The sequence below is a fragment of the Photinus pyralis genome, unplaced genomic scaffold, assembly GCF_008802855.1.
Source record: "Photinus pyralis isolate 1611_PpyrPB1 unplaced genomic scaffold, Ppyr1.3 Ppyr1.4_LG1, whole genome shotgun sequence".
Taxonomy (NCBI): domain Eukaryota; kingdom Metazoa; phylum Arthropoda; class Insecta; order Coleoptera; family Lampyridae; genus Photinus; species Photinus pyralis.
Window position 1 is genome coordinate 24,884,290 of NW_022170249.1, and position 27,278 is coordinate 24,911,567.

The 27,278-nt window shown below is 34.5% G+C and overlaps 2 protein-coding genes across 2 annotated transcripts; one reads left to right on the plus strand and one right to left on the minus strand.

Annotated features, from left to right (window-relative positions):
* Window positions 1-290: 290 nt before the first annotated feature.
* Window positions 291-15,078, minus strand: LOC116158746. The gene is made up of 3 exons (XM_031471577.1): window positions 14,941-15,078; window positions 7,606-8,186; window positions 291-4,638 (listed from the first exon to the last, which is right to left on the minus strand). The coding sequence occupies exons 2-3, from the start codon at window positions 7,762-7,764 to the stop codon at window positions 4,357-4,359; spliced, it is 441 nt and encodes a 146-aa protein (XP_031327437.1). The 5' UTR covers window positions 7,765-8,186; window positions 14,941-15,078; the 3' UTR covers window positions 291-4,356.
* Window positions 15,079-17,959: 2,881 nt separating this feature from the next.
* Window positions 17,960-20,031, plus strand: LOC116159135 (UBX domain-containing protein 4-like). The gene is made up of 6 exons (XM_031472066.1): window positions 17,960-18,140; window positions 18,202-18,336; window positions 18,394-18,537; window positions 18,588-18,784; window positions 18,839-19,521; window positions 19,754-20,031. Exons 1-6 carry the CDS (start codon window positions 18,059-18,061, stop codon window positions 19,881-19,883), a joined length of 1,371 nt encoding a protein of 456 aa, XP_031327926.1. The 5' UTR covers window positions 17,960-18,058; the 3' UTR covers window positions 19,884-20,031.
* Window positions 20,032-27,278: the final 7,247 nt, after the last annotated feature.

Sequence of the window (27,278 nt, forward strand, 5' to 3'; positions counted from 1 at the left end):
GTTCTGGAACTAAGTCTTTGGTTATGAAGAATAAGGGAGACTTCTCGAGGGAAAGTAGTTTTGCCAGAGTCATATAAAACAATTCATTTAACTTTATCTAAAGCTAACAATTTTTCAAGATTTGGGAATTTGGTTACCAATTATCATGGCTTTTCTTGTACCTACCATGCTGCCACTATCCGCATCATTTTTTTTAAATAAGTATAGTGAATAATAACTATTTATTAACTAAAAGTACAAAATTACAAATTTAAAGAAAATTGACACAATGTACCTCTAAAAGTTTACAAAGTAGGTAGTTTATAAATAATGCGTACCAAAAAAAATTTCTTAATAAATTTCATTGTCATTTAGAAATACAGACAGAATAAATAACGTAATGTAAGTACACAATGACCAATCTATACATTCCATATTTAAGTTAAATTAACAAAGTGAGTTTGTGTTACAATTTTCAGTCCAAAAAATGTAGGGGTCTATACAATATACGTTTTTTTGTTACAAATATGCATCTAACTATATTTTTAAGTACTTAGTTATACGTATTACAGCCACTGAGCTGTTAACCAAATAAAACAACATCCTGAAAATGTAAATCATAATTGACAATTTATTATTTCTGATATTATCATCTTATTCGTTCAAATAAATTCCATGGAACGAACAATAACTGAAACGCTGGAGTGTGAGGTAGTGTACCTATCAATTATCGCTCATTCTTTAACAAAGCCTAAAGTTACGTCGCTTATCGTATTTAACTGAATTTCTAAATTTAGGATGATCAAACATCAGATATAATACATTGTTACGACAACGGTCATTAATTGCAAAATGATTGAATTTTGATGTGCATAACTGCAAATGTGGATTAACGGCTTAGTGCTTACGATTAGCTAAAGTTGTTTTTGTTACGGTTTCGTCCATTTGCCCTTATACTATCTATATCATTTACGGCACTGCTATACCTTCATTTACACCAGTATATCAAAAAGGCATTTTAACTTGTGCAATTTGGTTCTGTAACTGTAACCTGCTTAGTACGTCTATCAAACTAATATAAATAGGTAACTTGCACAGTTATAAACTTATTCAACATTTTCCAAGAGATTATGAAGTAGCTGTAACCATTTTTGCACAATTAGTAGCTATAGTCTGAACATTAATTTTACAAGCATTATAAAAATATGACAAATAGTATATATAGAATATTTTGGTTAGAGATCCGAAGGAAAGCATACTTTGAGTTTTATATATTACAAGTACCCTAAAATAACTTATTCGTTAGAAAACTATACTATAACATGAACTAATAGATAAGTATTTAAAAAACTGGCCTAAGTTTATACCCACAGTTGAAGCTTTGTACACACATTGACACTCAGAATGTTAGCTGGAACACTTAATATACACCACAATATTGTAAAGCTATATGAAGGCAATGATGATCTAGCTAGATGTATGTTTTTATTACCGAGTAAGTAGAAAATAAACTTATACTATTTGGAAATTTTACGAGTATACTTTAGGGCGTTGTGTTATGCTAAATGTTTTAGACCTTCTCATCCCCATTCATAACTATATACAATATATAAATGTTTATTATTAGACACTAACTTAGAAATATTAGGTGTAGTTGAATTTCTGTAACATGCCACTGATGCAAATTCGTTTTAGATCTGAATGGGTGAAAGATCATCAGTTGCGAGAGTTATTTGTGGCACTGGGACTTAGGTTTTATTTTGAATCTCACGTTTTTTCCAATGCTTTGTGGATGCTCGTACCAATAAGTCCTAAAACATAATCGAAAGGTAGCAGGACTTGTTATTGAAGAAGATAATGTTCAGTAAATGACAAAAACAAGAACGTTTAGTGTCAACATATAACAAACGGGTACAGTCTTATTGTCATTATTCTACAAGTTACTTTCTCTATCTCTATTTGTACTTTTTCATCTTTTGCAAATTTAAGGTTTATTAGAGAGCCTTGCTTTTTTGAAATAAAAAAACACCAACTGAAAGGTTTCGAAAATTTGTGCGCAATTTTGTTGCGTTTGTGACAAGTTTAAGCTATACATATTTAATTACTGCCAATGGATCGAATCGAAACATTCTTTAGTATCTCGAATATTAACTTCTAATTGATTAAAACAGACAACTCTAACACTTCTAATTATCAAATTACGAAACTGTGCGCAATTGGATTTGGTGAGAGAGAACGAAAAAGGTATGGGAGATGCTACTGATATAAATGTAAATATAGGCGTAGATATTGGGCACATCTTTGTTATAGTACAGCCAGAACAATCCGATGCGTGGAAGGTAACTCGAAAAAAGGGAACGTATCAATAGCACTTTAATTTTACTAAACAATGAAATGGGTCAACTGGTTTAGTGAGCTGCTAGTGTGATTAAGATAATAAGGAAATACGATCTTTATACACAAGTGTCGTCCTCCAAGCTTGTGAGTACAAAATTCGTAATAAATGAAATAATTCCGCTCAATAAAATTGAATTTTTGGCAATAACATATCTATCCGTTAATTACAGTTTGTGCGCAATTTTGTGCTAATTACCCTAAATTTACCCCATCAACACTGTGCGTTTTCAAATTTTAGTTATGTGCGTTTCTGACTCAGTCCGACTGATATTAACGATTAAATTTGTACCCTTTTGTGTTAATCCTAAGTCTCCCGCTCACCCTTACGACCATGTGCGTTTCTGACTATACACAGTTTTCTACGAAGGATGGATAAATTTGGCCAAAACAAAAAACGTTCCATGAATAGGTTCCAAATCAAAATCACCTTTATTATTGCATACATAGTCCATCTTCGCAGAATTATTATCTATTATAGCTCAACTTATACAAAAATATAATTGTATTTTCCATTAAAATTTGCTTTGGGTCCCATTTAAATTTAGTTACGTAGTCAATCTACAAATTACTTTTACCTTTTAGATTATCGAAATGAGGTCATGGGTCTACAGGTAAACCTACAATGTGCGTGTTTTGACCAATAGATAATTCCTATACTTACAAAAATATACAATTTTTTAACAGTTTTAACTTTTTGGTGTGCGTTTACGTTTAATATTCCTATGGATATGTCAGTTAAGCAAATTATTTTAACGTTTCACTAAGGGTTAATGGTGAGTAGAAATCATGTAGATATTTTTTTTTGTTATTAAAAATAAATTGAATAAAATTCTCCATTGTCAATTTTTGAAAATTATCTGAAAGCAAACAGAATTGATACAATTATTTAGAATTGCTACGATTTTGTTACTAAACTTAATAATTGCACTTATTCCAATATATTCTCAATTTTTGGTTGACGTGACGATACAAAAATATTTTAGTTGCATTTTTTTAAGTTGAAAATCTGGTTTGGTGTCGATAGGATGGTGTCGATAACTTTTGTGTTTTCAGCAATTATTACTTAAAATATTTGTGCGTATGAACTCTAGAAATCAGCGTAACCATATCGGCCATGTGGATGTATACCTAAGCGCACAAAATGAAATTAGACCTAATTTTAAAAAAAGTCCATTTTTTCAAAATCTATTTGACCCACTAATAAACCTTAAATTTTAGAAAACCAAGCTTACGTTCATACATGACTTTTTGTATTCATTCTTTGATTAAAAGACTCTGAGTGACACAGGTAATATTTTTGAGTAATAGAATAAAGGTTTTAAATTTGGGAAAACGTCAAAAAATATCTTTTGTTGCCGCAATACGATATTAGAAAATAAGATGGGGAATCTGTCACCTTCAAATTGTTGTTTTGCACGAAGTATGGGAGTAAAGTCAATTAATTATTTTATAAATTGCAGGTTGTCCACGATAGTTTCACCTCAGTTCAGTTGATTAAGTTTCATTCGTCAAAATTCAAAAATTGTCCAATCGAGTTTCTTGATTATTTGGATGAAGTACTTCATTTTTATTTTCTTTGAGCGGATACCTACTAAAGATTATAAAATTCAGTTGATCAAAGAAATTTTTTTATTAATTTAATATGTTAAATTAATAGAAAACTTTCTTTGAGCAACTGAATTTTATAATCTTTAGTTTCTTAATCGGCACTGATCGTTGTGCCTTTAATGTTCCATTGATCAAGGGTTACACATTCGAAAAAATGCAGGTTTAACACTGTATCTCCTGTGTCATGTACAAATTTAGTGATCACAACGCACTGATTAAATGAAAGTTTGACAATAGGGGTTAGATTTTTGTAAAAAAAAAGCATCCCCGATGTAAAAGTGCAGTGCCACTATAACTCTCCGATATTTTACGACTTTAACATTCAATGTGTCATAAAGTTCCTAGCTAAGATAACAAGATAGTTAAAAACACTTATAATATACTACAAGCAGTGCCGTGCATTACTTCCGATATAAACATTGGAGTACCAGCGCCCAAACCTCCGTCCGTTTTTTCGTCTTCGTTTTGGTCGTACTCGCACTCGAAATAATGACTTTGACAGTCTAAACACCGACACTGATCGGACATTTTACATGTAATACCAAACTGTTTTGCTACCGCTTTATAGAGTTCTTTGCTAGATTTGTGAAATATTTCTGGACCTTTGGTTGGGTCTGTTGGTGTGGAGTCTTCTTTTTGGGCCTGAAGCCTAGTCTGAAAAGGAAATATAGCATTACAATTTGTATATTCGGTCATTTTAGTGCTCCTTTCTTTAAGTGAGCAAGTCGTCATTTGAGTTACAAATTTCTGTTCTATTCTCTTATACTGTAACAAGTTTCGAATAGCGTTTCTCTATACTGTAGCGAACATTTCAGAAATCTCGCTGGACATCGAGGCGCCATGAAAGATTAGTCATCGCCGATAAAGAACGGAGAGGTATGTGACGTAATTTTTCCCGTAAATATGATACGCTCTGTTGTAGAACAGATTCGCGAACACTCGAAAATACTCGGGTTTACTATACGGGGTGTCAATTTTAAAACTTGCAATCGGCCATATTTTCCAAACTAAAGAAGATATTGTTAAATCGCGCAAAACCGTTTCGGGGGATCGAGGGGGAACCAGAATGGCGTTGTGAGTGATAACCCCCGCCCCCTTAAGCCCCCAGCCACCCCTCTTCAAAAATCCTAAATTGCAACCCCATACTTGTAACACATCGTTGGATAACTACTGAAAAAATTGCTTTCCAGTGGTACCAATAAAGTCAATATTCATTAACACAATTTAACAAAAATTTAAATTACCAAAAAAAACTAAACTGGCATTGAGGATTTATTGCAAATTGGCCAAGAACTTCAACCTGAGCTGCTTCCTTAAGAAATCTTGATTGCTGTCTTTTTTTATTGACAACAGATCCCGTTTCTTCGAATTTGGCGACCAAATCTTGAACATAGGCATGGCTTAATTTTTATTTTTTTTTTGTTAATTATAAAATTATTGTTAAATTGTCTTAATGAATATTGACTTTATTGGTACCACTGGAAAGCATTTTTCAGTAGCTTTCCAACGATGTGTCACAAGTATGCGGTTGCCATTTAAGATTTTTGAAGAGGGAGTGGCTGGGGGGTTAAGGGGTTGTCACTCATTACGTCATTCTGGTTTCCCCCTCGATACCCCCGAAACGGTTTTGCGCGATTTTCAATATCTTCTTTAGTTTGGAAAATATGGCCGACTGCAAGTTTTAAAATTGCATAAGCAAATCGAATTACGTTTCCGGGCAGTTCCAATTTCATCGCCGAAGTAATAAAGAATTCGCGCTGTTATAAATTGTGCAAATGTGAGTGATAAATAATATTTTAGCTGCTAGTCGTTTCAAGACAAATTTGCTGTTAATTAATTTTAAACAAATAAACCACGTAATTAAATTTACGTTTGATTGGTGTCAGGTGTGGGGTTGTGTTTTAAGTGGACAATTAGTGGAAGGCTAGTAGAGACCAAATTTACGTCAGAGAAAATGGAGCAACTGCGACATGGCTAGAGTTAAGGAATAATTGAACCATCCAGCAGCCCTTGGACTTCACCAACCCGGACTGAAACTGATTTCGGACTGAAACGTCAGAAACTGAAATAGAAATAGGTATTTTCAGATGAACTGAAACTGTAACTGATACTTTTAGTCCAGGCTAAATAGCTCTAAAATAATTTATTTTCAAAAAAAATTAGTTACCGGGCGAAACCGGGTTTTTCATGCAGGTGAAATGAATAGAAATTGGGAAAAAATAATTAAAACAGCTGAATTTTTCCGCGCGTGAAATCCCGGGGGTTGAAAGGGGTGGAAAGTGGTGTTTTGCGAATTGTGGCAAAACTATTAATTTTAGACGAAAATGTTAAAGTCATAGAGATTAAAAAAATGAGCAACTTTTGTATCTGCACTATTTTCACATAACCTCCAATTTTCCTAGAAAAACCGGATAAACTGTTTTTTTCGTTTTTTATTCCTATTTTTGCGAAAAAATGTCGTAGGGGTTTAAAATTTACGAAGCTCTGGATAGGACACATAGGAAATTATTTTGTAAATTACAGTTGTAACTGGGAACTATACTAATTTACAGATGTAACTTGGAATTAGTTTATAATTTACAGTTGTAATTGGGAATTACACTAATTTACAGTTGTAACTGGGAATTAAACTAATTTACCGTTGTAACTGTCAAGGATAATTCTCAGTTACAACTGTAAATTAGTGTAATTCCCAATTACAACTGTAAATTATAAACTAGTTACTAGTTACAACTGTAAATTAGTATAATTCTCAGTTACAACTGTAATTTACAAAATAATTTCCTATGTGTCCTATCCAGAGCTTTGTAGAAATTTGGAGGAAACATATCTTGTTTTATGATAAAAAAGAAGATAATTTTTGGGCTCATAAAGTTAAACCGTTTCCAAGATCTCACGATTACTGAAAAAAACCACCTCTTTTTCACGGGGATGAAAAATCTATTTTTTTTCATCGTACAGAGGTGCGCGGGGTAGCAAAATTTTCGTAACGACTTACATTTTAATAATCAAAAACAAAAAATATTATTCCAATAGAAAAATTTTAAGAAAAGCGGCAAAAACGGGGGGAACATTTTTAAGATATACCGTTTTTGACAGTAGGTAAATAGCTTTTTTTGCAAATAAATTAACGTATTGGATCCACGCTAATAAAAAGTTTTTGAAATCTGTCTTCTCTCTCCTCTTTAATGTTGCTAAAATATTTTCTTTTGTTTCCTAGTGCCAAACTGCGTTAATTAAACAACTTTATTATTTCTTTTTTCTGCATTTTTACCGCAATAAAAGCAATTTGAAGTAAAATTCTTTTGCTTCCTGAAGAATTTGTTTTTAGCACTTGAAACGTTCCGACGATAAATAACGTAATTGTTATAGATATTCCGAAGCGTCCTCAGAAGATTCTATAACAATATTGTTGTTTGCTATATAAGCAAACCGCATTGAGTTTCCAGGCAGTTCCTACATCGACGCGTTCTGATGATGTTATAAATTGTAATTACTGTTATAAATTATTTTAAGACTGTTACGAGTTTATTGTTATTTACTGATCGCTTCCAGATCATAAATGCCCCCACATAATGGGATCTAATTTTGAAAATATTTATTATTATATTGTCTACTAACCTCTTCTAATACGTGCTCATAAGACGGGGGTGGGCTGGAAGGTATTCCATCCGTTGCATCGGTCATTTCGGTAAAATTTTTCGTAGGGCTACCTATTTCCGTGTCACATTCTCCCGGTATATCGAGTGATTCCTCTGTGGTTGAACAGCTCTTCGACATTTTTGTAAATCTCAATTTAAACGGCGCCACTTTTAAAATTTTCTTGAGAAGGCTAAGCTTAATGTATTTTTCGATTGTTTTCGCCAGTTCGATGGTGATCGTATAATTATCTCGTAAGAAGAAAATCGTTATCCACACGGCAGCTATAGACTTTAATTTGGCACTATTTCAAAATCATCCTGTGTCTGTTACTATAGTGGCAACAGAGTCGGGTATAGGTAGTAAAGCTTCTGTAACAAAATACTTTGTTTCTTTTTAGAACGAGGGATGTAAATTTTTCAGTCTTGTAATTTTTAACTTGAACTCGTGTAGTTTTGACTTGGTAATTGTAGATAAATTGACGTAAGAATTAATTGGTTTCCTTTTTGCATTCAAATGAGAAGCTGAGAAGTTCAAAATGAGGAGAAGGAGTTGAAGCCATCCTGGAACAATTCAAAGCTAATTACCGATCTGAGGCACAAATTATACAATTAGTTTCTTATTCAGCCCAATTTTATACAAGAATTACTTTAGAGATACATTTTTGACTTTTGGACCGTGACAATTTCCGAAATTGATTTCGTTTTACGAGTAGGTACCTCCTATTGTTTCTAAAGAGCCGTACCTACGCTGAGCGAATATTGATTATATCTCGTTCAAACTTATTTAATATGTCTACGAAAAATTGGCGCTACTAGTTAATATTTCAAAGTGTTACGATTACGCAATTTAATTTTGACTAATTAGCTATTGAGGAAGTTTTAATTTAATACAAACTGTATTGGTTTTAATGCGCTTTTGCTGCAGTCTAGAAAGCTGCGACCCAAATACATATTGATCGATGGACCATTTACGTTGCTATGGCGGCGAAAACAAAATGGGTACTTCACTCCACCTCAAGCAAGCTGTGAAAAATGTTCCAAATGATCAGCAATAAATTCTTTTGTCTTATATCTCGGGGTTGAGGGAGTGATATTTAATTATAATTTACTTCAAACTCGATACGATCTTTTTCTGTTTAGTGTAGGTACGTATGTAACCAAAGGATCTTTTTGTGCGCACTATGAAAGGATTAATTAGTTAATTACAAATAAATCTCCGGGTAACTATATACGTCATCTATTATCGTAGTAATCACAGCACGAACGTTGGAATTAGTTTGGTCCAATTTCAGTGGAATTAAACGAGCAGTTTTTTCAGCACTCTTGAAGCGCATATTTTTAATGAGAGTCGCGCCATTCTGGTAACTCAATTTCCTAAGTAAATGTGTATGCAGAACTTTCATTTCAAAATAATCACTTTAGTCTTAATTTTGGTAGGAAAGGAATACAAAATACATACAAACACAATTTTGAGAGAATTCGATTCATACGGTCCGTATTTTCCCTATATCCAATAAAAACAAAGGTGTGGTTTCGCTGGTTGGCCACGTGTAATAAATCTTTGTTCCTATTGGCTTTTTCTTAAGTATCTAATGATAGTGAACTAATGATAACTATTGTATAAACCCACCCTAAGTTGTTCGCTATCATTAGGTAATTAAGAATTAGCCAATAGAAGCAAAGGTTTACTGTGCGTCGCTAACCAACGAAACCATACCTTTTTTTCTATTGGACGGTTATAGGTTTCTATAGACATTTATGAAAATTGGTTTACGAAAGCCTGGTAATCGTTCAAAATGCAGAATCAGCCATAGCACTTGAGCCTAAAGATGCTAAGCACCATACTATCACTAGGTTATAATACGTAAGTATTGAAATAGGTTAGTTTACAATAAGAATAAAATAAGAAATTGTCTGGTTGTTGGTTACTAGGTTTAAACAAATAAAAAAAACATTAGATCAGAATGAAGTGGTTAAAGTGCTTACCATCCCGATAGTCGTAAAGTGCCTGTGTTAAATCAGAATCAATACGGAAAAGCTCATTTTTTTTAAAAATTCTCTGAATTATTTTCTAATTTAACAAAACACAAGTTTAAGGTAATAAGAAAGAGAAAAACATAACCTTTTTAATAACGTATCACATGACTTATATTGTAATTTAAAGAAATTCAAGATGGCGGTCGCACTCAAAAACTATATGTCAAAATAGTATATATATACCAAGGGACTAAAGTGCGTGCTTTAATCCCGAGGGTGCACAAATGTAGTTGAGAGGAACAAGCACCCGAGGGAGTAGGACGCCCTTCATTCCTGTGGTATATAGGCACGCTATTTTTTGTGCTCCGGTAATCAACTACAGAAATTTCAATGTTAAAGCCAAAATTTGAAGGAAAAAAATTTGTTTGATTGTAGAATTTAATATACCTACCCGATTTACCATTTATAAGATAGAAATAGAAGAAATTTAGTAGCTTTAAATAGAATAAAAGGGTTATAGCAGAGACTCGCAATTATCGATAATAATTGCTTATTATACGGATAGGTACTTCTCACTAATTGAATTATGTAGAAATAGGCGTCTATAGTATTTTAAATTAGGTTCTCTAAAGGAAGTAGTGAAAAAGAGAATATTGTAGCAATGGGATTGTTACTTATTGGCCTTACGAGTGCAATAGTCGGCGACGTGACGGAAATCTCTAACTACCCCTAACGTCCACAATAAATATTAGAAAAACTGATAGGAATTGATGCGGTTGCTATTTTTCTTCAAGGCGTTATAACTTGAAAGAGTTAGTTTTCGAGTTTGTACCATCACGTATGATTATGAATACAGTTTAGATTCAAAACCCATCACGCCAATGAAGATTGTTAACTTGAGATTTATATACGTACCTACTTTATATATAATATAATGTACATAATTGGGATCACTAATTAGATGGCTCACCAGTGGGATCTCCGGAACGGTGTAGGATAAATGGGGGCAAAATTGTGAATTTGTGACTAAATTTTGACATTCCGTAAAAATCCAATATGGCGCCCATAAGAAATAAGGAAGTAGTAGGCTGTAGCTTCTACATCTAGCGTGTTATGGAAATTTGTGATAGGTAAGAGAAAAAACAGTGCACATAAAAGGTAATTGGTAGCTATCCATCTTATAACGACTCAAAACGGGGTGAAATTGACTAAGTGGATTTATAAAGACACTAAACCTTCCCCATACTTCTTTTAATTAAAAGAAGTATGGGGAGGGTTTAGTGTCTTTATAAATCCACTTACACATAAAAGGTGCTAAAAATATGATATTGTCAGCCTTTCGGTGATATCTCAATTGTTTTCTAAGATTTTTCGAAAATTTAAAATGCGTTTATTTAATCACAAAAAAAGGCAACTCTGCTCTCGTTTAATCGACACTATATCTCGCACCGTTGCGGAGATCACAATGGTGATAGCCACGAATTTGAACCACCCTGTCCGTTTTTATTCTTTTCGGAAGCACTTTCTCCTAAAATTTCAGAAAAGAACGCTCATTAATAAGAAAGTTGGGTTTGCGCATGCGCAATCTATTTTTTCAAGAAGTGATGACCCAAAGGGTTAACCGTGGTTTCCAACAGAGCCAATTTTATTTTTTCTAACAATGTATTTAACCCATTATTTAATTAAATTTTGGATTTACAAAAAGCGCATTTCCACGTTAACAGCTTTTGTCTGGAAAAATTAGTTACTCTTTGACACGTGATTTCAATTTGCTGTTATAAGAGTATTTTCAGCTGAAATTTTAGGAAAATTGTTTAGAAATAAACAATGTAAGGATGCATAATAATTGATTCAAAATGATCGCTAAAGTATAGCAAGTTTCAGTTTTGATTAATCAAAATGCAATAAATATATAAAATGTATAAGCACAATAAACGGCAAGAGAGTAAAATTATGAGAAGCGAAAAACGGTATATTACGTCATATAGTGTGTGAGTAGCAAAACTGCACACGATGTCGTGAAGCGGCAGAGTGCGGCAATTCCACGAACCTGTAATACCGAAATTATAACCGAATTACGTACCATATTTTTTCTACGACCTCCGTTAATTTCGTAATGGAAATAAGAAAGAAAATTCAAAGGGCTGTAACTTTTGAACTAGTAGCCCAATCTTGAAACTGTGTGAAGTTATGGATTCTACAGGCCAAATTCTATACGAAAAATTTTTTCCGGGTCGATCTGAGACAATTTTTTTTTCGGGCCTCAAAAAAAGGCATAGTATAACCAAAGAATAGGTACTTAATTACTCTTTGGTATAACCTTCCTTTTTTACCAAAAATCGACTACACCAAAATTTCTCGGGAAAACACTTTTTCTTATTAATTTTGGTGCGTAGAATCCAAAACAATTCGTACTTTTTCGATTAAGACTTCTCAATCAAAAGGCTGTAACTGTTGAACTAGTAGCCCAATCTTGGAACTGTGTGAAATTATGGATTCTACAGGCCACATTCTATAAGAAAATTTTTTTCCGGGTCGATCTGAGACAATTATTTTTTCGGACCAAAAAAAAGGCAGTGTATAACCTTCCTTTTTTTACCAAAAATCGACTGCACCAAAATTTCTCGGAAAAACACTTTTTCTTATTAATTTTGGTTTTTCTTATTAATTTTGGTGCGTAGAATCCAAAACAATTCGTACTTTTTCGATTAGACTTCTCAATCAAAAGTTATAGACTAGAAACAAATTTTTAAGGGAAAACCCAAAACGAAAGCTGTTGACAGTTTTGGAATTTGTAGATAATTGTCACTTCTAAACGTGCATGATCGATTCTAATTTTTTCATTACGCACGGGTGTATGTAATGGGTACTATTACCGTGCCTCTCAATTATACGTTATGATTTCATTTTCAGGGAGGTGTTAGTTAGTTAGTGTAGTTATTTTTTGCATAGTTATCAAATTGCCGGACTTTTTTTGTAAAAAAATCGTATGGAAAGTGGTGCTGTTTTTTACGATTTTTACTATGCGTTTCCATGGCGTTTAGTCCTGTCTATGAACAACAGCTTAATTTTTGAGTGACAGTAAATCGCGAATGTCAATGCTATTATTCAATTATGGGCTATTAAGGATCACTATGCAAAAAAATTTCGTGTACAACGCGTGTTGAAAGTGTCTTTTTTTCATGAATTATAGAACTAAACGCCACGGAAACGCATAGTATAAATCGTGAAAAAAAGTATCACTTTTCATACGATTTTTCCTCAAAAAAAGTCCGGTAATTTGATCACTATGCAAAAACATATATTTTTTGCTATAACTGTCTTTGTATAAGACAGAAACGATTTTTTAACGCATCTTCTGTTAAAATTTTAGAAAAATGGGTCCATACATTAAACAGTTGAATTTGCGCATGCCCAATCTATTTTTTAATATATGCGCTCAATTTATATTTATAGGTACCATATTCTGTTAAAATTTTCTAGATAGAAAGAAAGTTAGATCTCAGTGTGCATTAATTTTCCATTTATAAGATGCAACTTCTGTTAAAATTTCGTAAAAATCACGAGAAAGTTAGCGTTGCACATGTGTAATCCATATAAGAAGAATCCTACCCTAAAATTTGACGATTGACTAAAGCTGAGTCCAAACATCCTTATTGCTCCTTTCTGTATAATAAATACTCTTTTTGCAGCAGGTGAATCTCGCCCCAGCAGCCAACGGCGTAAGTATTTATATTGAATTCAAAATTGGTATGGTAAAAAGCTTTCACTACATTTCTAGACCATTACAATATAGTAAAAACATTAAGGGGCCCAAGACGCTTCCCTGTGGCACCCCCATGCTTTCCTCAGATTTAGAGTTTAAATATTGCACAAATTGTTTCCTTCCAGTTACATAACTTTCTTTGAAAAAGTTAATATTAAAGTCACCACAGTGTAATACATGGTATATTATAGGCACAATAAAGGGCAAACGCATAAATTTGTGGTATCTACTTTATTATAACTTTTTTAGTAATACACGCAGTCTCGACACCATAATGAACCAAATAGCGAGAAACAAAAAAATACCTTTTAAGATAAGCTCTAGTATCGACACAGGCGTAGGGACGGAGACGGACGGACAAAGTGATCCAAGCGCGTTTTTTTTATTTGTGTGGAAATGCGCTAAAAATGCAACACCAAATGAAATGACGTGAAGGTATCTCCGGTACAATTAGAATATACCTACTGGTTTTTAAATACATTTTGGGACTTTTGCTGTGTACTGTATAGTTAATTACTTTAAACTTACGCGACTGATTAATAGTTTCTTTGTCTTGTATCATAATTCATAAAAAGTGATCAATCTAAACTTCCCTTCTGTTTTTGAAACACGACATGCTATTAATTCTCAACTTTTTAGTTTTCCTCGGGCAACAAAGCATTTTTTAAATGGAAATGCAACATGGGCGTCATAGTAACAGTACTTCCAATTTGCTAACGTGTAGAAGCTGTAACGGTTCTTTGAAAGGGGCGAGATCGCGAGAAAAATATTTTTTGTTGCAAGAGATCATTTTGGAAATCTAAAATGTACGTGTTTCGAGTTAATTGATAAATGTGGTAGCTCAGAACTCAATTACCTAAATTTAATCGTGTCACTCCCACATCATTTATAAGGTGCGGAATTTAATTAACCACGATCGAAATCGTAAGTGTCGCCGAGTTAACGACAAATTTTTAAATGCCCATTCGACGTCGTTTTGTCGTTCCAATCGTTAGAATTGGAATTTTTGACAAAGATGCCGAAAGATTCGAAACCTTGCAAGGAAGCGAACCAATTGAGATTGCCGATTGCACTGTTTCAGTACTTATTATTATTTTGGTAGCAAAAATTAAATGAAATAAAACAACGTTTAATTGGTTTGAAGTGATCCAAAATGAATCGCCATTTATTTATTGGATTGACTTTTTAAGGTGACAAGACTCGCAAAATGCTTGTCTATTGATCTAGTTTCTGAGAAGATACCATTATGCCACCATCCGCGTTCGCATTCGGGGGTTCCCATGTCAATAAGGCATCTTGACTTTTTCAGATCGCTCTCTACGAACGTTACCTACCGCTTATAAATTACCAATTACCATTCGATTGATTGGTCAAAAAAGATCAATGAAGAGACGAACAAATACTTGATTTTAATAGTGTAGGTTGGCCATTTCATCCCCTATTGGAGTCAATCGTGCACAGTCGCATACAAATAATTCGGGATGACAATTATAATGATAACAGCTATTCGTAATTGATTATCGTGCCCAAGCAACAGGGCGCAAAGTACTGAACTAAATATATGTTACTTACCAATAGCATGTGAACTAATTAACTAACAATAATAAATTCTATTTACACGAAATCTTCAAAATTCGTTGATAAATACAGAAAATGAAACATTAGGCCAAGCAGTACGTTGTCGTATGAGCTTTAGACGCCCTTCGTCACGACGGCTGCTTGGCATGCGTCGGCGCGTCTCTACCCCTGGGCAAGTGCAATTTTATTGATATTTGTAAAAAAGCTTATAACGCAATTACAATTTACTTTAATTTTTACATTTCGGTTAGTTGTTGCGCATTTATTTTCGTAATTATCGTCCATTTACTTCATTACTATCACATTCATCTCGTACCTACTCTAAAGCATGGTTTTTGGGAGCCAAAATTAAATTTCCCTTGGAGTTGACTACTGAGAACAATTACACGATCCTTCTCAGAAGTTAGGGGCACAATTAATCTTGGAAATAACGTAATAGCAAAATTTGTTATAATTAGACGTACGAGAGCAATATAAATCACGATTTTGGGCGAGAAATTGCAAAGGATCTCTAATTTGAGATTACGGGTCATGGGAATATTCTAGTAGTTGAAAAACACACGGAAACCTTCTCAAAAAGCAATAGAACGGCGCCCTATAAATTTTTATTACGGCATACAGTGCCCCTTTATTTTCCCCGTCTCTTGGTAAGCGTACCTAAATGCCATAAATATAAAACGTATATAATCAAATTTAGGGTATACCTATCTACCTCTTCGCTTAGTCGGCGACCGATGCAATAAATTTTTAGTTTATTATAATTTATTCCGTTTGCAAAACTAAGGGACAAAAAACGCCATTCAACAAGTTGCCCCTTAAAACCCTTCGTTCCTATGTCTGCTGGGCGCGAAAAGAGAACGATATTAAATAAATGCATAATTAATGCGTCTACAAATTTAGATCTCTTAGCGAGTTGTGATTCTATACTCCAAATGAGTTAATAGAAAATCCGATACAACTGAATACACAACGATCCTCGAGATCTTCACACCTACATCATTTTTACAACACACCTTAAGGCTTAAGGGGTTGATTCTGTCCCACCAGATCAGCATAGCTTGTAAAACAATTTTTTTGAATCGGTATTGGTTTTACTTTTACTCAGGTGTCTACATACAAAATTTAAATATCTTAGCAAATAAAAAATTTGAGAATGCGCATGCGCAATACAGTTTTTTCAAATTCAGCATTAGTTTTACTTTTATTTGGGTTAGGTACCTACCTACATACAAAATGCACGATAAGAGGTCGAGGAGGAAGGCTATGATTGGTAGAAACTAATTCCTTTCGTTGAGACCTTTCATTAGAGTACCATGAAGGATAAAAGTAGTTCGACTCCCCCCCCCCTCCACCCGTACTTTGATAAGAGGACAGAAAGAAGGGCAGTAAAAACAGTTCCTTTCGTTGAGACCTTTAATTAGAATACAATGAGAGATAAAATTAATTTTTACCCCCCCCCCCCCTCCTTAGGCCCCGTCACTCACTCATCTCGAAAAAGAGTCGCACGGAAAAGTTAATACAAACCAATTTATTTCGATGAGACCCTTCATTAGAATACCATGAAGGGTAGAACATGTGTTTTACCCTCCCCCCCCCCCCCCCCCCACCCCGTTTTCTAAAGTTTAACTTGGCACCGCTAAAGGCATGCGTATGCAAAATCCATGGCAAAATCTGAGACCAATTGGTTGTCGTATGTAAAAGTTATGCACGTTTCACTTCTTATCTCAGGAAATAATTCGTGGGGGAGCCCCCCTTTTAGACAGCGAAATTTGATGGCTCTCTGGCACACTTTCAAGGTATAGGCTACCTACTGCAAAAAATTCCAAGACTCTATGATCATTCCCCTAGAAGTACTTCGAAACGGCAGAAGTGGGTGCGGACGGACGGACAAAACGAAAACAATAGCACATTTTTTTTTTAATTCTTAAACATTGGAATAGCGCAAATACAAAAGTTGAGTTGCGCATGCGCAATTTTTAAGAATTAAGAAAAATGTGCTATTGTTTGCGTTTTGTCCGTCCGTCCGGACCCACTTCTACCGTTTTGAACTACTTCTAGGGGAATGGTCCTAGAGTCCTGCAGTAGGTAGCCTATACCTTGAAGGTCATCATCATCGGCCATCAAATTTCGCTGTCTAAAAGGCCCCCCCCCCCCCACGAATTATTTCCTGAGATGCTGTTTTTGAAAGAAAACGTGCATAACTTTTACATACGACAACCAATTGGTCTCAGATTTTGCATACGCAGGCTTTAGTGCCAAGTTAAACTTTAGAAGGGGGGGGGGGGCATGGTCTACCCTTCATGGAATTCTAATGAAAGGTCTCATCGAAATAAATTGGTTTGTACAAAGTATAATTTTCCCGTGCGACTCTTTTTCGAAATGAGGGAGCGACCGGGCCTGAAGAGGGGGAGGGGTTAACAATTATTTTTATCTCTCAGTGTTTTCTAATTAATGTCTTAACGTAAGGAACCGTTTTCTACCAACTACTGCCCTTCTTTCTGCCCTCTTATCAAAGTATGGGGTTGGAGGGGAAGGGGGTGGAACTAGTTTTATCCTTCATGGTACTCTAATGAAAGGTATTAATTTCTACCAACCATAGCCCTCCTCTTTCAGTTTTGCAGGGTTTTTTTAAAAATTTCAAATGGAACGATAGGTACTTATAATTTTATATGATATTATCAAACAAGATTAAAAAATGAGTATATCAGTAAAAACTGCATTTAGATATCTGTTTTTTAAGCAGAGATATTGCGAAAATACAAACATTCACAAATTTTAATTTCATTTCCGCAATAGGTAATTAAATAATCTACAAAAAAGCTTGGACTAACCTCATAGAATGTACGATTTCAAATGCCTGTCAAATTAAATGTTTAGATATAGTTCCAAACTTGTAATATTAAGGACATCTGTCAATAGACGTAGTAACGTTCAGGTCCAATCGGGCCTTTAAAACAAAGGTGTATACTGTGCTTTATTTCACCTGGTGACATTTAGGAATTGCATGTTGGTGGCAATGCTTCGGTTAAATCATCTGTTTGTCAAGTCATCGTCATGAAAAATTTTTCTTCAATTAATTAATAGTTTTTAATGAAAAAGAAGTAAAGAAAAAATGCGCTGGTACCAAGGAAATATTGCCGAAGCGGTTACGGTCTCCAAAACAAAGGGCACTGTATTTGTCGTGTACATTGAAGGTGAGATAGATGACAAATATCCAAAATTCAATTAAATTCCTTTTCTTGTATTAATTTTCAGGTAAAGACGAAAAATCGAAAGAATTTACTAGTCTAATTGAAAATGAAGAGGTATCCACACAATTAGAAAGCAATCACTTTGTTGCTATTAAAGTAGAGGAAAATTCTGTACCACATCAGCAGTTTACTCAAATATGTATCCTTTGTGGTGTTTTTACAAAGTAAGCCTGTGTATTTGCTTAATATTGTATAGATAAGCAAGCATCCGTTCCCTCATTGTTCTTTATTGGTAAAAGTGGTAGTCCATTAGAGGTCGTAACTGATGTCCTCCATAAAGCAGTATTTTTACAACAGTTACAGGAAATTTTACAAAGGCACGGTGTACTAACGACACCTGGTAAGAGTGGTAGTGTTTCTCATTGTAGCTATATATTTTATTATTAACAGCAAGTTCATCACAAGATCTGGTAGACCAAGAGAAAATTGTCACCCAAGAGGCTCCCACTGCAAATTCATTACCAAGTTCCACCAGTGAACCAGTGGTTAACCATCAATCAGACGAGCTGACCCCAGAACAAAAGATTGAGAGAGCACAAGAGCTTATCAGCCAAAAACGTTTAGAAAAGCAGGCCGAGGAGGAGGGTGTAATAATTTAGTCTCCTCATTTAAATTGAAGAACGTACATTTCTCATTTTTAGCAATCACGTGTGAAGGAAATTGAACGCCGTAAGCTTGGACAGGATGTTCAAAAACTGAAAAGATGGCAACAAGATCAGGAATTAAAGGACCTCATGGAGGAACGAAATAAAGAGAAGCAGGAACAGATACAAGCTAGACAGCGTGTGCTTGCCCAAATTGCGCAAGATAAGGCAGAGCGGGCCGCTAAGTTTTCAAATTCGCCTACATCCAGCACTCAACCGACCGTACAGCAAGCCGTGCAGAACAGCAACACTGCAAGGCTACAGTTTCGGTGTCCAGACGGTTCTGCACATACTCACGAATTTTCTAGTAACTGCACTTTAGGAAGCGTCCGAGATTTTATTAAGGAGAATCTTAATTTGCCATACCAAAGTTTTACATTGTCAATCACATTTCCTCGACGAGAATTTACCGCTGCCAATAACAATGATACGTTAGTGGAGTTGCAGTTGGTACCTAATGCTGTGATTTTAATACTTCCGTTGCAAGACGGAACGGTTAGCACCCAGAATGGATCTTGGATGGCAATGTTTTGGTCATTTATCGCGCCAATTTTAAATTTCTTAGGTTATTTAAAACAAAAATTGTTCGGCGGTGATGCTGGCACTAGTGGCCAAAGAAGGAACAAAGATTCAAATGTGCAGCACGAAAGTGGATCAGTTAACCAACATGAAACGTCCAGGTAGGATTGTGCACTAACTGCCTTAATTTTAATTGAAGTAGGGCAATAAAACCGAATAAATCATTGACTTTATTTTTTTGACACCCTGTATATTCGCGGGGAGATTTTTACTGTTTCTGTCCTTCGAATTTTTGAAAGAATTGGTAGAAAATTGAAAAGGGCACTAATCTACCTACCCCCTACACTGCCAGTACCTTTTGCAACAACTGTATATATTAATATTTCATTGTAGAATGCAAAGGAGAAAATTAGGAGAGAGTAGTGTTGTACGCCGACAAGGAAACGTACACCGCTTACAGGACAATCAGGAGAGTGATGATGATAATAACACCTGGAATGGCAATTCTACTCAACAAATGTAATCCTCATGATGATTATCTGGTTGTGCATATTTTTTCAGAATCGTGCAAAAGATGTAAATTATTGTATTTTGTTAAATTTCTTAAAATTAATTTGTTTAAAATTGATTTTAGTGTGTAGTGTAATGGAATAAATAATTATGAAACTGTAGTTTAGTACCTATTATCTTAATTTATTTATTCGCGTTAAATAAACAGGTATTATTTATGTACCAAATCCAAACAATTATATTTTGCAAATTTACATATCGTAAACTCCTATCATAATAATTATTGGGACCATTTATGTGTAATACATGTCTATGGGCCAAGCATGGCTGGTGTAAATAAATTTTAGAGAGTAATTGTAATAAATAGTATTAAATGTTGGTTAATTTGGAATTATTTCCAAAGGTCATTTTTTATGCACGAAGGTAACCTCTTAAAATTTGGAACCATTAACCCATATCCTTAATAGTGATTGAAATCGAGGATATTTTTGGAATGGTTCTAACTATATTATATTGTTTTTATGTAATGGTTATAGGTGGTTCAGTTTCAATTTCTGTCTTTAGATTAGTCTATCATTTGCCTTCTGAGCAAAACGGCATCTTTTATTTTTAATTATTTATTATCCCTCTCTTGTTCTGGGCCCTTAACAGGCTTGCGCCCAATTACAGAGTGGCCCGCATAATGCTTTTTAGCTGTTCTCCATGACCGAGTTACAAAGTTTACATCTGCCTGCAAACGTGTGCATGTTTAAAATAACGAAGTACTTAAAATGTCTGAACACCTCATATTTCGAAAGACATTGCAACTTGTGTTATGGGTTTTACTCGAGGTTTTACTCTTCCAGTTTTTTTGCGTTTGGTTGGTGAGCAACATATTCGCCATCCACAATCAGATTTAAACTGGCTAATAACACGATTTGGTTCAATCACAACAAACTTGCACGCATATCTTGGCACAGAAACGTATTGGAGCACCAAGATACCTACTAAGAAACTTTTTCAGGGCGCTCTAATGCATTATCAGTTGGTGCTCGACAACATAATCTTTGCTGACACAAAAACGAAAAATAGCAATCGTATGTACGTCATCCGTGTATTATGACGTCATCACTAAGTATGTTTACATACTTGCAGATGTGTTCCACACTGACTCCCTGTACTGCGCAAACGCAAACGCGCTAAAATTTGAATTTGCTTTAACGTGCCACCATTTGTTTTGTTTATAATACCAGTTCCAGCTGACTTCCATATTACAAACCAAATGTCGCTGTATTTTCGGAAAGAATATATGTTCTTCTTCTCGAATTAAAGCCTTCGGTCACTACTGTGAATTCCAATTAAATACATTATAGCGCCAACTTGAAAGCAAACCTCTACTTTAGCTATCAGTCATGATCCTTGTCGTCTGGTTTTTTGTGATTCGTTCAGCACCGGACTCTCTCTTTACCATAGATCAATGTTGGTCTGTCTGTAACGTTATTGCTGTAAGTAAATGTCATTAACTCTTTCTAATTAACTATTACAGTACTTACCGAAGCAGTTTCCTAATATCGCCTTTGGCATATTCTATGACCATGCACTTCAAATGTAGATAACAACAAAATTCATCTTGATAATATGGCATTTTCATATACCTACTACATATAATAGGTAAGCAGGTAAGCTAAAAATTATCTACAATTATAACGTTTCTTACTCTGAGTTATTTTTATTTATTATTTACACTTGACAGCTGTACACAAATTCAAATTTTAGCGCGCTTGCGTTTGCGCAGTACAGGGAGTCAGTGTGGAACACATCTGCAAGTATGTTTACATAGCAATCAATCAATGGAACTAATGGAAGTGAATGCGTACACTTGAAATCAGGAGTGTGTGGCCCTGCGTAATTGATTTGGGAATCAATTTCGGACAAGTTTTTTTTATCGATTTCGCACACTTGATAGATGTTACAGACGTTACAGTGCTTTAGCGTAGGTATGTCTGAAATTGATTCACAAATCAATGAAGCAGGGTCACAGGTTCCCGATTTCAGGTGTGTAGGGAACTAGGCAGCCTTACATACACTAGTGCTGCATTGTGTGTAGGATACCCATTACACCAATAACTTCTATATTGACCATCAATTACAAAAAAAAATGTTTTGGTAGTTATTTGTAACAGGTTGATATCTATTATGTCGCGACCTTTTACTATAACAAGTTGGGTATTATTATTTGGACGTAAAGGAAAAATTTAAAAAATCATTTTAGTTGTTTTTTGTAGACCGTGGAATAAATCAACCTGTTTTGTCTTCCAGTGATTTAAGGGATGCAAATGTCACTTTTCTGGGACAAAAAGTGACAGTACACATTGAAATGTAATACACAATTTAATGATTACCTAAATAGATTAATGGTTATCTTATAGGTATGAATATTTTGATTCTTGCACCATATTTTATACTTATACAGTTATCTATATATCTTTTTGAATTTGAGAGGTAGTCAGGCAGTAGTTTCCTCATAACTTGTTCTGCAGAGTTTTAAACAATCCTTTCTGCGCCGTAGTTTTAAACGAGAAATTGACATTTATTTTTCCTATACAGTCACAATCTGGACTTAACATTGAAATTTTGTAATATAAACAATTTCATGAGTATGAAATACGAAAAAAAGTTGTCTGCTAGTCTTTGAACAGGGCAACCCCTTGGCAGACAAGTGTGGCATGCCACGAAAATGAATGTATTCACGTGATAGCCACAAGGCTGCAATTTGCATACAAATTGTCTCGCAAGTTGCAAAATTTTTGAAAGAATTGGTAGAAAATTGGAAAGGGCACTAATCTACCTAACCTATACTGCCAGTAGGTACCTTTTGTAACAACTGTATATTAATATATTTCATTGTAGAATGCAAAGGAGAAAATTAGGAGAAAGTAGTGTTGTCCGCCGACAAGGAAACATAATACACCGCTTACAGGACAATCAGGAGAGTGATGATGATAATAACACCTGGAATGGCAATTCTACTCAACAAATGTAATACTCATGATGATTATCTAGCTGAATATCTGGTTGTGCATATTTTTTCAGAATCATGCAAAAGGTGAGTAAATTATTGTATTTTGTTAAATTTCGTAAAATTTATTTGTTTGAAATTGATTTTTGTGTGTAGTGTAATGGAATAAATAATTATGAAACTACTGTAGTTTAGTGCCTATTATCTTAATTTATTTATTCGCGTTGAATAAACAAATGTATTATTTATGTACTACCAAATCCAAACAATTGCATTTTGCAAATTTACATATCGTAAACTCCCATCTTAATAATTATTGGGACCATTTATGTATAATACATGTCTATGGGCCAAGCATGGCTGGTGTATATAAATTTTAGAGTAATTTTAATAAATAGTATTAAAGGTTGGTTAATTTGGAATTATTTCGAAAGGGCATTTTTTATACACGAAGGTAACCTCTTAAAATTTGGAACCATTAACCCATATCCTTAATAGTGATTGAAATCGAGGATATTTTTGGAATGGTTCCAACTAGATTATATTGTTTTTATGTAATGGTTATAGGTGGTTGTTTCAATTTCTGTCTTTAGATTAGTCTTATCATTTGCCTTCTGAGCAAAACGGCGTCTTTTACTATTATTTTTAATTATTTATTATCCCTTTCTTGTTCTGGGCCCTCAACTAGGCTTGCGCCCAATTACAGAGTGACCCGCATAATGCTTTTTAGAGGTTCCTCTGCAGAGGCTTTGTTCTTCGTGACCGAGTTACAAAGTTTACATCTGCCTGCAAACGTGTGCATGTTTAAATAAGGAAGTACTTAAAATGTCTGAACACCTCATATTTCGAAAGACATTGCAACTTGTGTTATGGGTTTTACTCCTCCAGTTTTTTGCGTTTGGTTGGTGAGCAACATACTCGCCATCCACAATCAGATTTAAACTGGCCAATAAAACGATTGGGTTCAATCACAACAAACTTGCACGCATATCTTGGTACAGAAATGTATTGGAGCACCAAGATACCTACTAAGAAACTTTTACAGGGCGCTCTAATGCATTATCAGTTGGTGCTAGACAATATAATCTTTGCTGACACAAAAACGAAAAATAGCAATCGTATGTACGTCATCCGTGTATTATGACGTCATCACTAAGTATGTTTACATAGCATCATGCAATCAATGGAACTAATGGAAGATAATACGTACACGGTACACTTGAAATCAGGAGTCTGTGCCCTGCGTAATTGATTTGGAAATCAATTTCGGACAAGTTTTTTTTATCGATTTCGCACACTTGATAGATGTTACGTTACAGTGTTTTAGCGTAGGTATGTCTGAAATTGATTCCTAAATTAATTACGCAGGGCCACAGACTCCTGATTTCAAGTGTGTAGGGAACTAGGCAGCCTTACATACAGTAGTGCTGCATTGTGTGTAGGATACCCATTACATCAATCACTTCTATTGACCATCAATTACAAAAAAAATGTTTCGGTAGTTATTTGTAACAGGTAGATGTCTATTATGTCGCGACCTTTAACTAACAAGGATGGGCATTATTATGTGGACGTAAAGGACAAATTTAAAAAAATCATTTTAGTTGTTTGTTTGTAGTCCGTGGAATAAATGAACCTGTTTTGTCTTCCATTGATTGAAGGGTTGCAAGTGTCAGTTATCTGAGACAAAAAGTAACAGTACACATTGAAATGTAAAACATAATTTCATGATTACCTAATAGATTAATGGTTATCTTATACGAATATGTTGATACTTGCACCATATTTTATACTTATTATACCGTTTTCCATATATTTGAATTTGAGAGGTAGTCAGGCAGTAGTTTCCTCATAACTTGATCTGCAGAGTTTTAAACAATCATTTGAGCGCCGTAGTTTTGAACCAGAAATTGACATTTATGATTATACGGTCATAATCTGGCATAACAAGGTGAAAGTCTGAAAGTATTAATTCTACAATCTTTTCAAATCTGGACTTAACATTGAAATTTTTTAATATAAACAATTAGTATGAAATACAAAAAAAAGTTTTCTGCTAGTCTTTGAACAGGGCAAACCCTTGGCAGACAAGTGTGACATGCCACGAAAATGAATACATTCACGTGATAGCTACAAGGCTGCAATTTTGCATACAAAGCTAGTTGTCTCGCAAGTTGTTCATTGTATAAACAAACAAAAAATAATTGTCGGTCCGGACATGGGGATTATGATGCCTTGGTTGGCAGACAGCATTGAAGAGCGGTACCATTGAATAAGTAATCATAGGACTTACTTATTCAATGGCGGTAGGTACCTACTATCATTGTTTATAGTAGCCCAATCTTGGAACTGTTTGAAATTATGGATTCTATTGGCCACATTCTATAAGAACATTTTTTTCCGGGTCGATCTGATACAATTTTTTTTTCGGTCCTAAAAAAAGGCAGTGTACAATCTTCCTTTTTTACCAAAAATCGACTACACCAAAATTTCTCTGGAAAACACTTTTTCTTATTAATTTTGGTGCGTAGAATCCAAAACAATTCGTACTTTTTCGATTAGACTTCTCAATCAAAAGTTATAAACTAGAAACCAATTTCGAAAGAAAATTCAAAGGGCTGTAACTTTTGATCCAGTAGCCCAATCTTGGAACTGTTTCAAATTATGGATTCTACAGGCCACATTCTACAAGAAAAATTTTTTCCCGGGTCGATCTGAGACAATTTTTTTTTCACCCCTCAAAAAAAGGCATAATAACCTTCCTTTTTTACCAAAAATCGACTACACCAACATTTCTCGGGAAAACACTTTTTCTTATTAATTGTGGTGCGTAGAATCCAAAACAATTCGTACTTTTTCGATTAGACTTCTCAATCAAAAGTTATAGACTAGAAACCAATTTCGAAAAAAAAATTCAAAGGGCTGTAACTTTTGAACTAGTAGCCCAATCTTGGAACTGTTTGAAATTATGGATTCTACAGGCCACATTCTATAAGAAAATTTTTTTCCGGGTCGATCTAAGACAATTTTTTTTTCGGGGCTCAAAAAAAGGCAGTGTATAACCTTCCTTTTTTACCAAAAATCGACTGCACCAAAATTTCTCCGGAAAACACTTTTTCTTATTAATTTTGGTGCGTAGAATCCAAAACAATTCGTACTTTTTCGATCAGACTTCTCAATCAAAAGTTATAGACTAGAAATCAATTTCGAAAAAAAATTCAAAGGGCTGTAACTTTTGAACTAGTAGCCGAATCTTGGAACTGTTTGAAATTATGGATTCTACAGGCCACATTCTATAAGAAAACTTTTTTTCCGGGTCGATCTGAGACAATTTTTTTTTCGGGGCTCAAAAAAAGGCAGTGTATAACCTTCCTTTTTTACCAAAAATCGACTACACCAAAATTTCTCGGAAAAACACTTTTTCTTATTAATTTGGGTGCGTAGAATCCAAATCAATTCGTACTTTTTCGATCAGACTTCTCAATCAAAAGTTACAGACTAGAAACAAATTTCGAAAAAAAATTCAGCTGTAACTTTTGAACTAGTAGTCCAGGCAACGAAGGTATCCTGAACAACATACTAAAAGTACTGAGGGGCGGGGAGTGAGCTGAAGGAGGGGGGAGGGGTTAAAGGTCCCTTTTTTAGTTTTTCGTGAAAAACTGGAAAACGGTTGCTCCTAGTTAAAAATTTTGCTCTATAGAGAATTAAACAGCATAACATTATCTACAAAATGATATAGCACAGTATATAATAATAATACTTAATTAATGAGATCCAGAGGGCAGAAAAATCAAAATTTTTAGAATTTTAACCGGTACGCACACGGGGGGCTCGAATGCGATTATGTTACGTAGACGGGAGGGTGGCGCGAGGTTCACGGGGAGGTCAGTGCATGCTGGTGAACAGCAAGGACATCCTTAGTTCACTCTATAATCACGCTATGAGGCTCCTATTGTTCAATTGTTTCATCTATTCAAATGCGACGTGTTGTCCCATGACAACGTCTCGAACGAACTCATTCAGTTCCATTGTCTTTAGCGAGTCTTTAAGATAAGTTGCGCATCTTTAAGCTAGTGTTTTTAATGGACTTGTGTTTTACTTTAGTTGATGCCACATGATTAACTATGGCTGATAAGGTAATTTTATGGTGTTTAATTCTCTAGAGCAAAATTTTTAATTAGGAGCAACCGTTTTCAAATTATTCACGAAAAACTAAAGAAGTTAAAAAGTAATCGTAAACGATTTACATAAAGCGCATTTCCACTTGCATTCATTTCCCATTTGTAAGATGCAAGTTCTGTTAAAATCGTTAAAATCCGGCCACAAATATGAAAGATAGTGTTGCACATGGGCAATCCATTTTTGACGTGCTACTTCAATTTCAGTTTATGAGAAGAATTTCATTTCAAT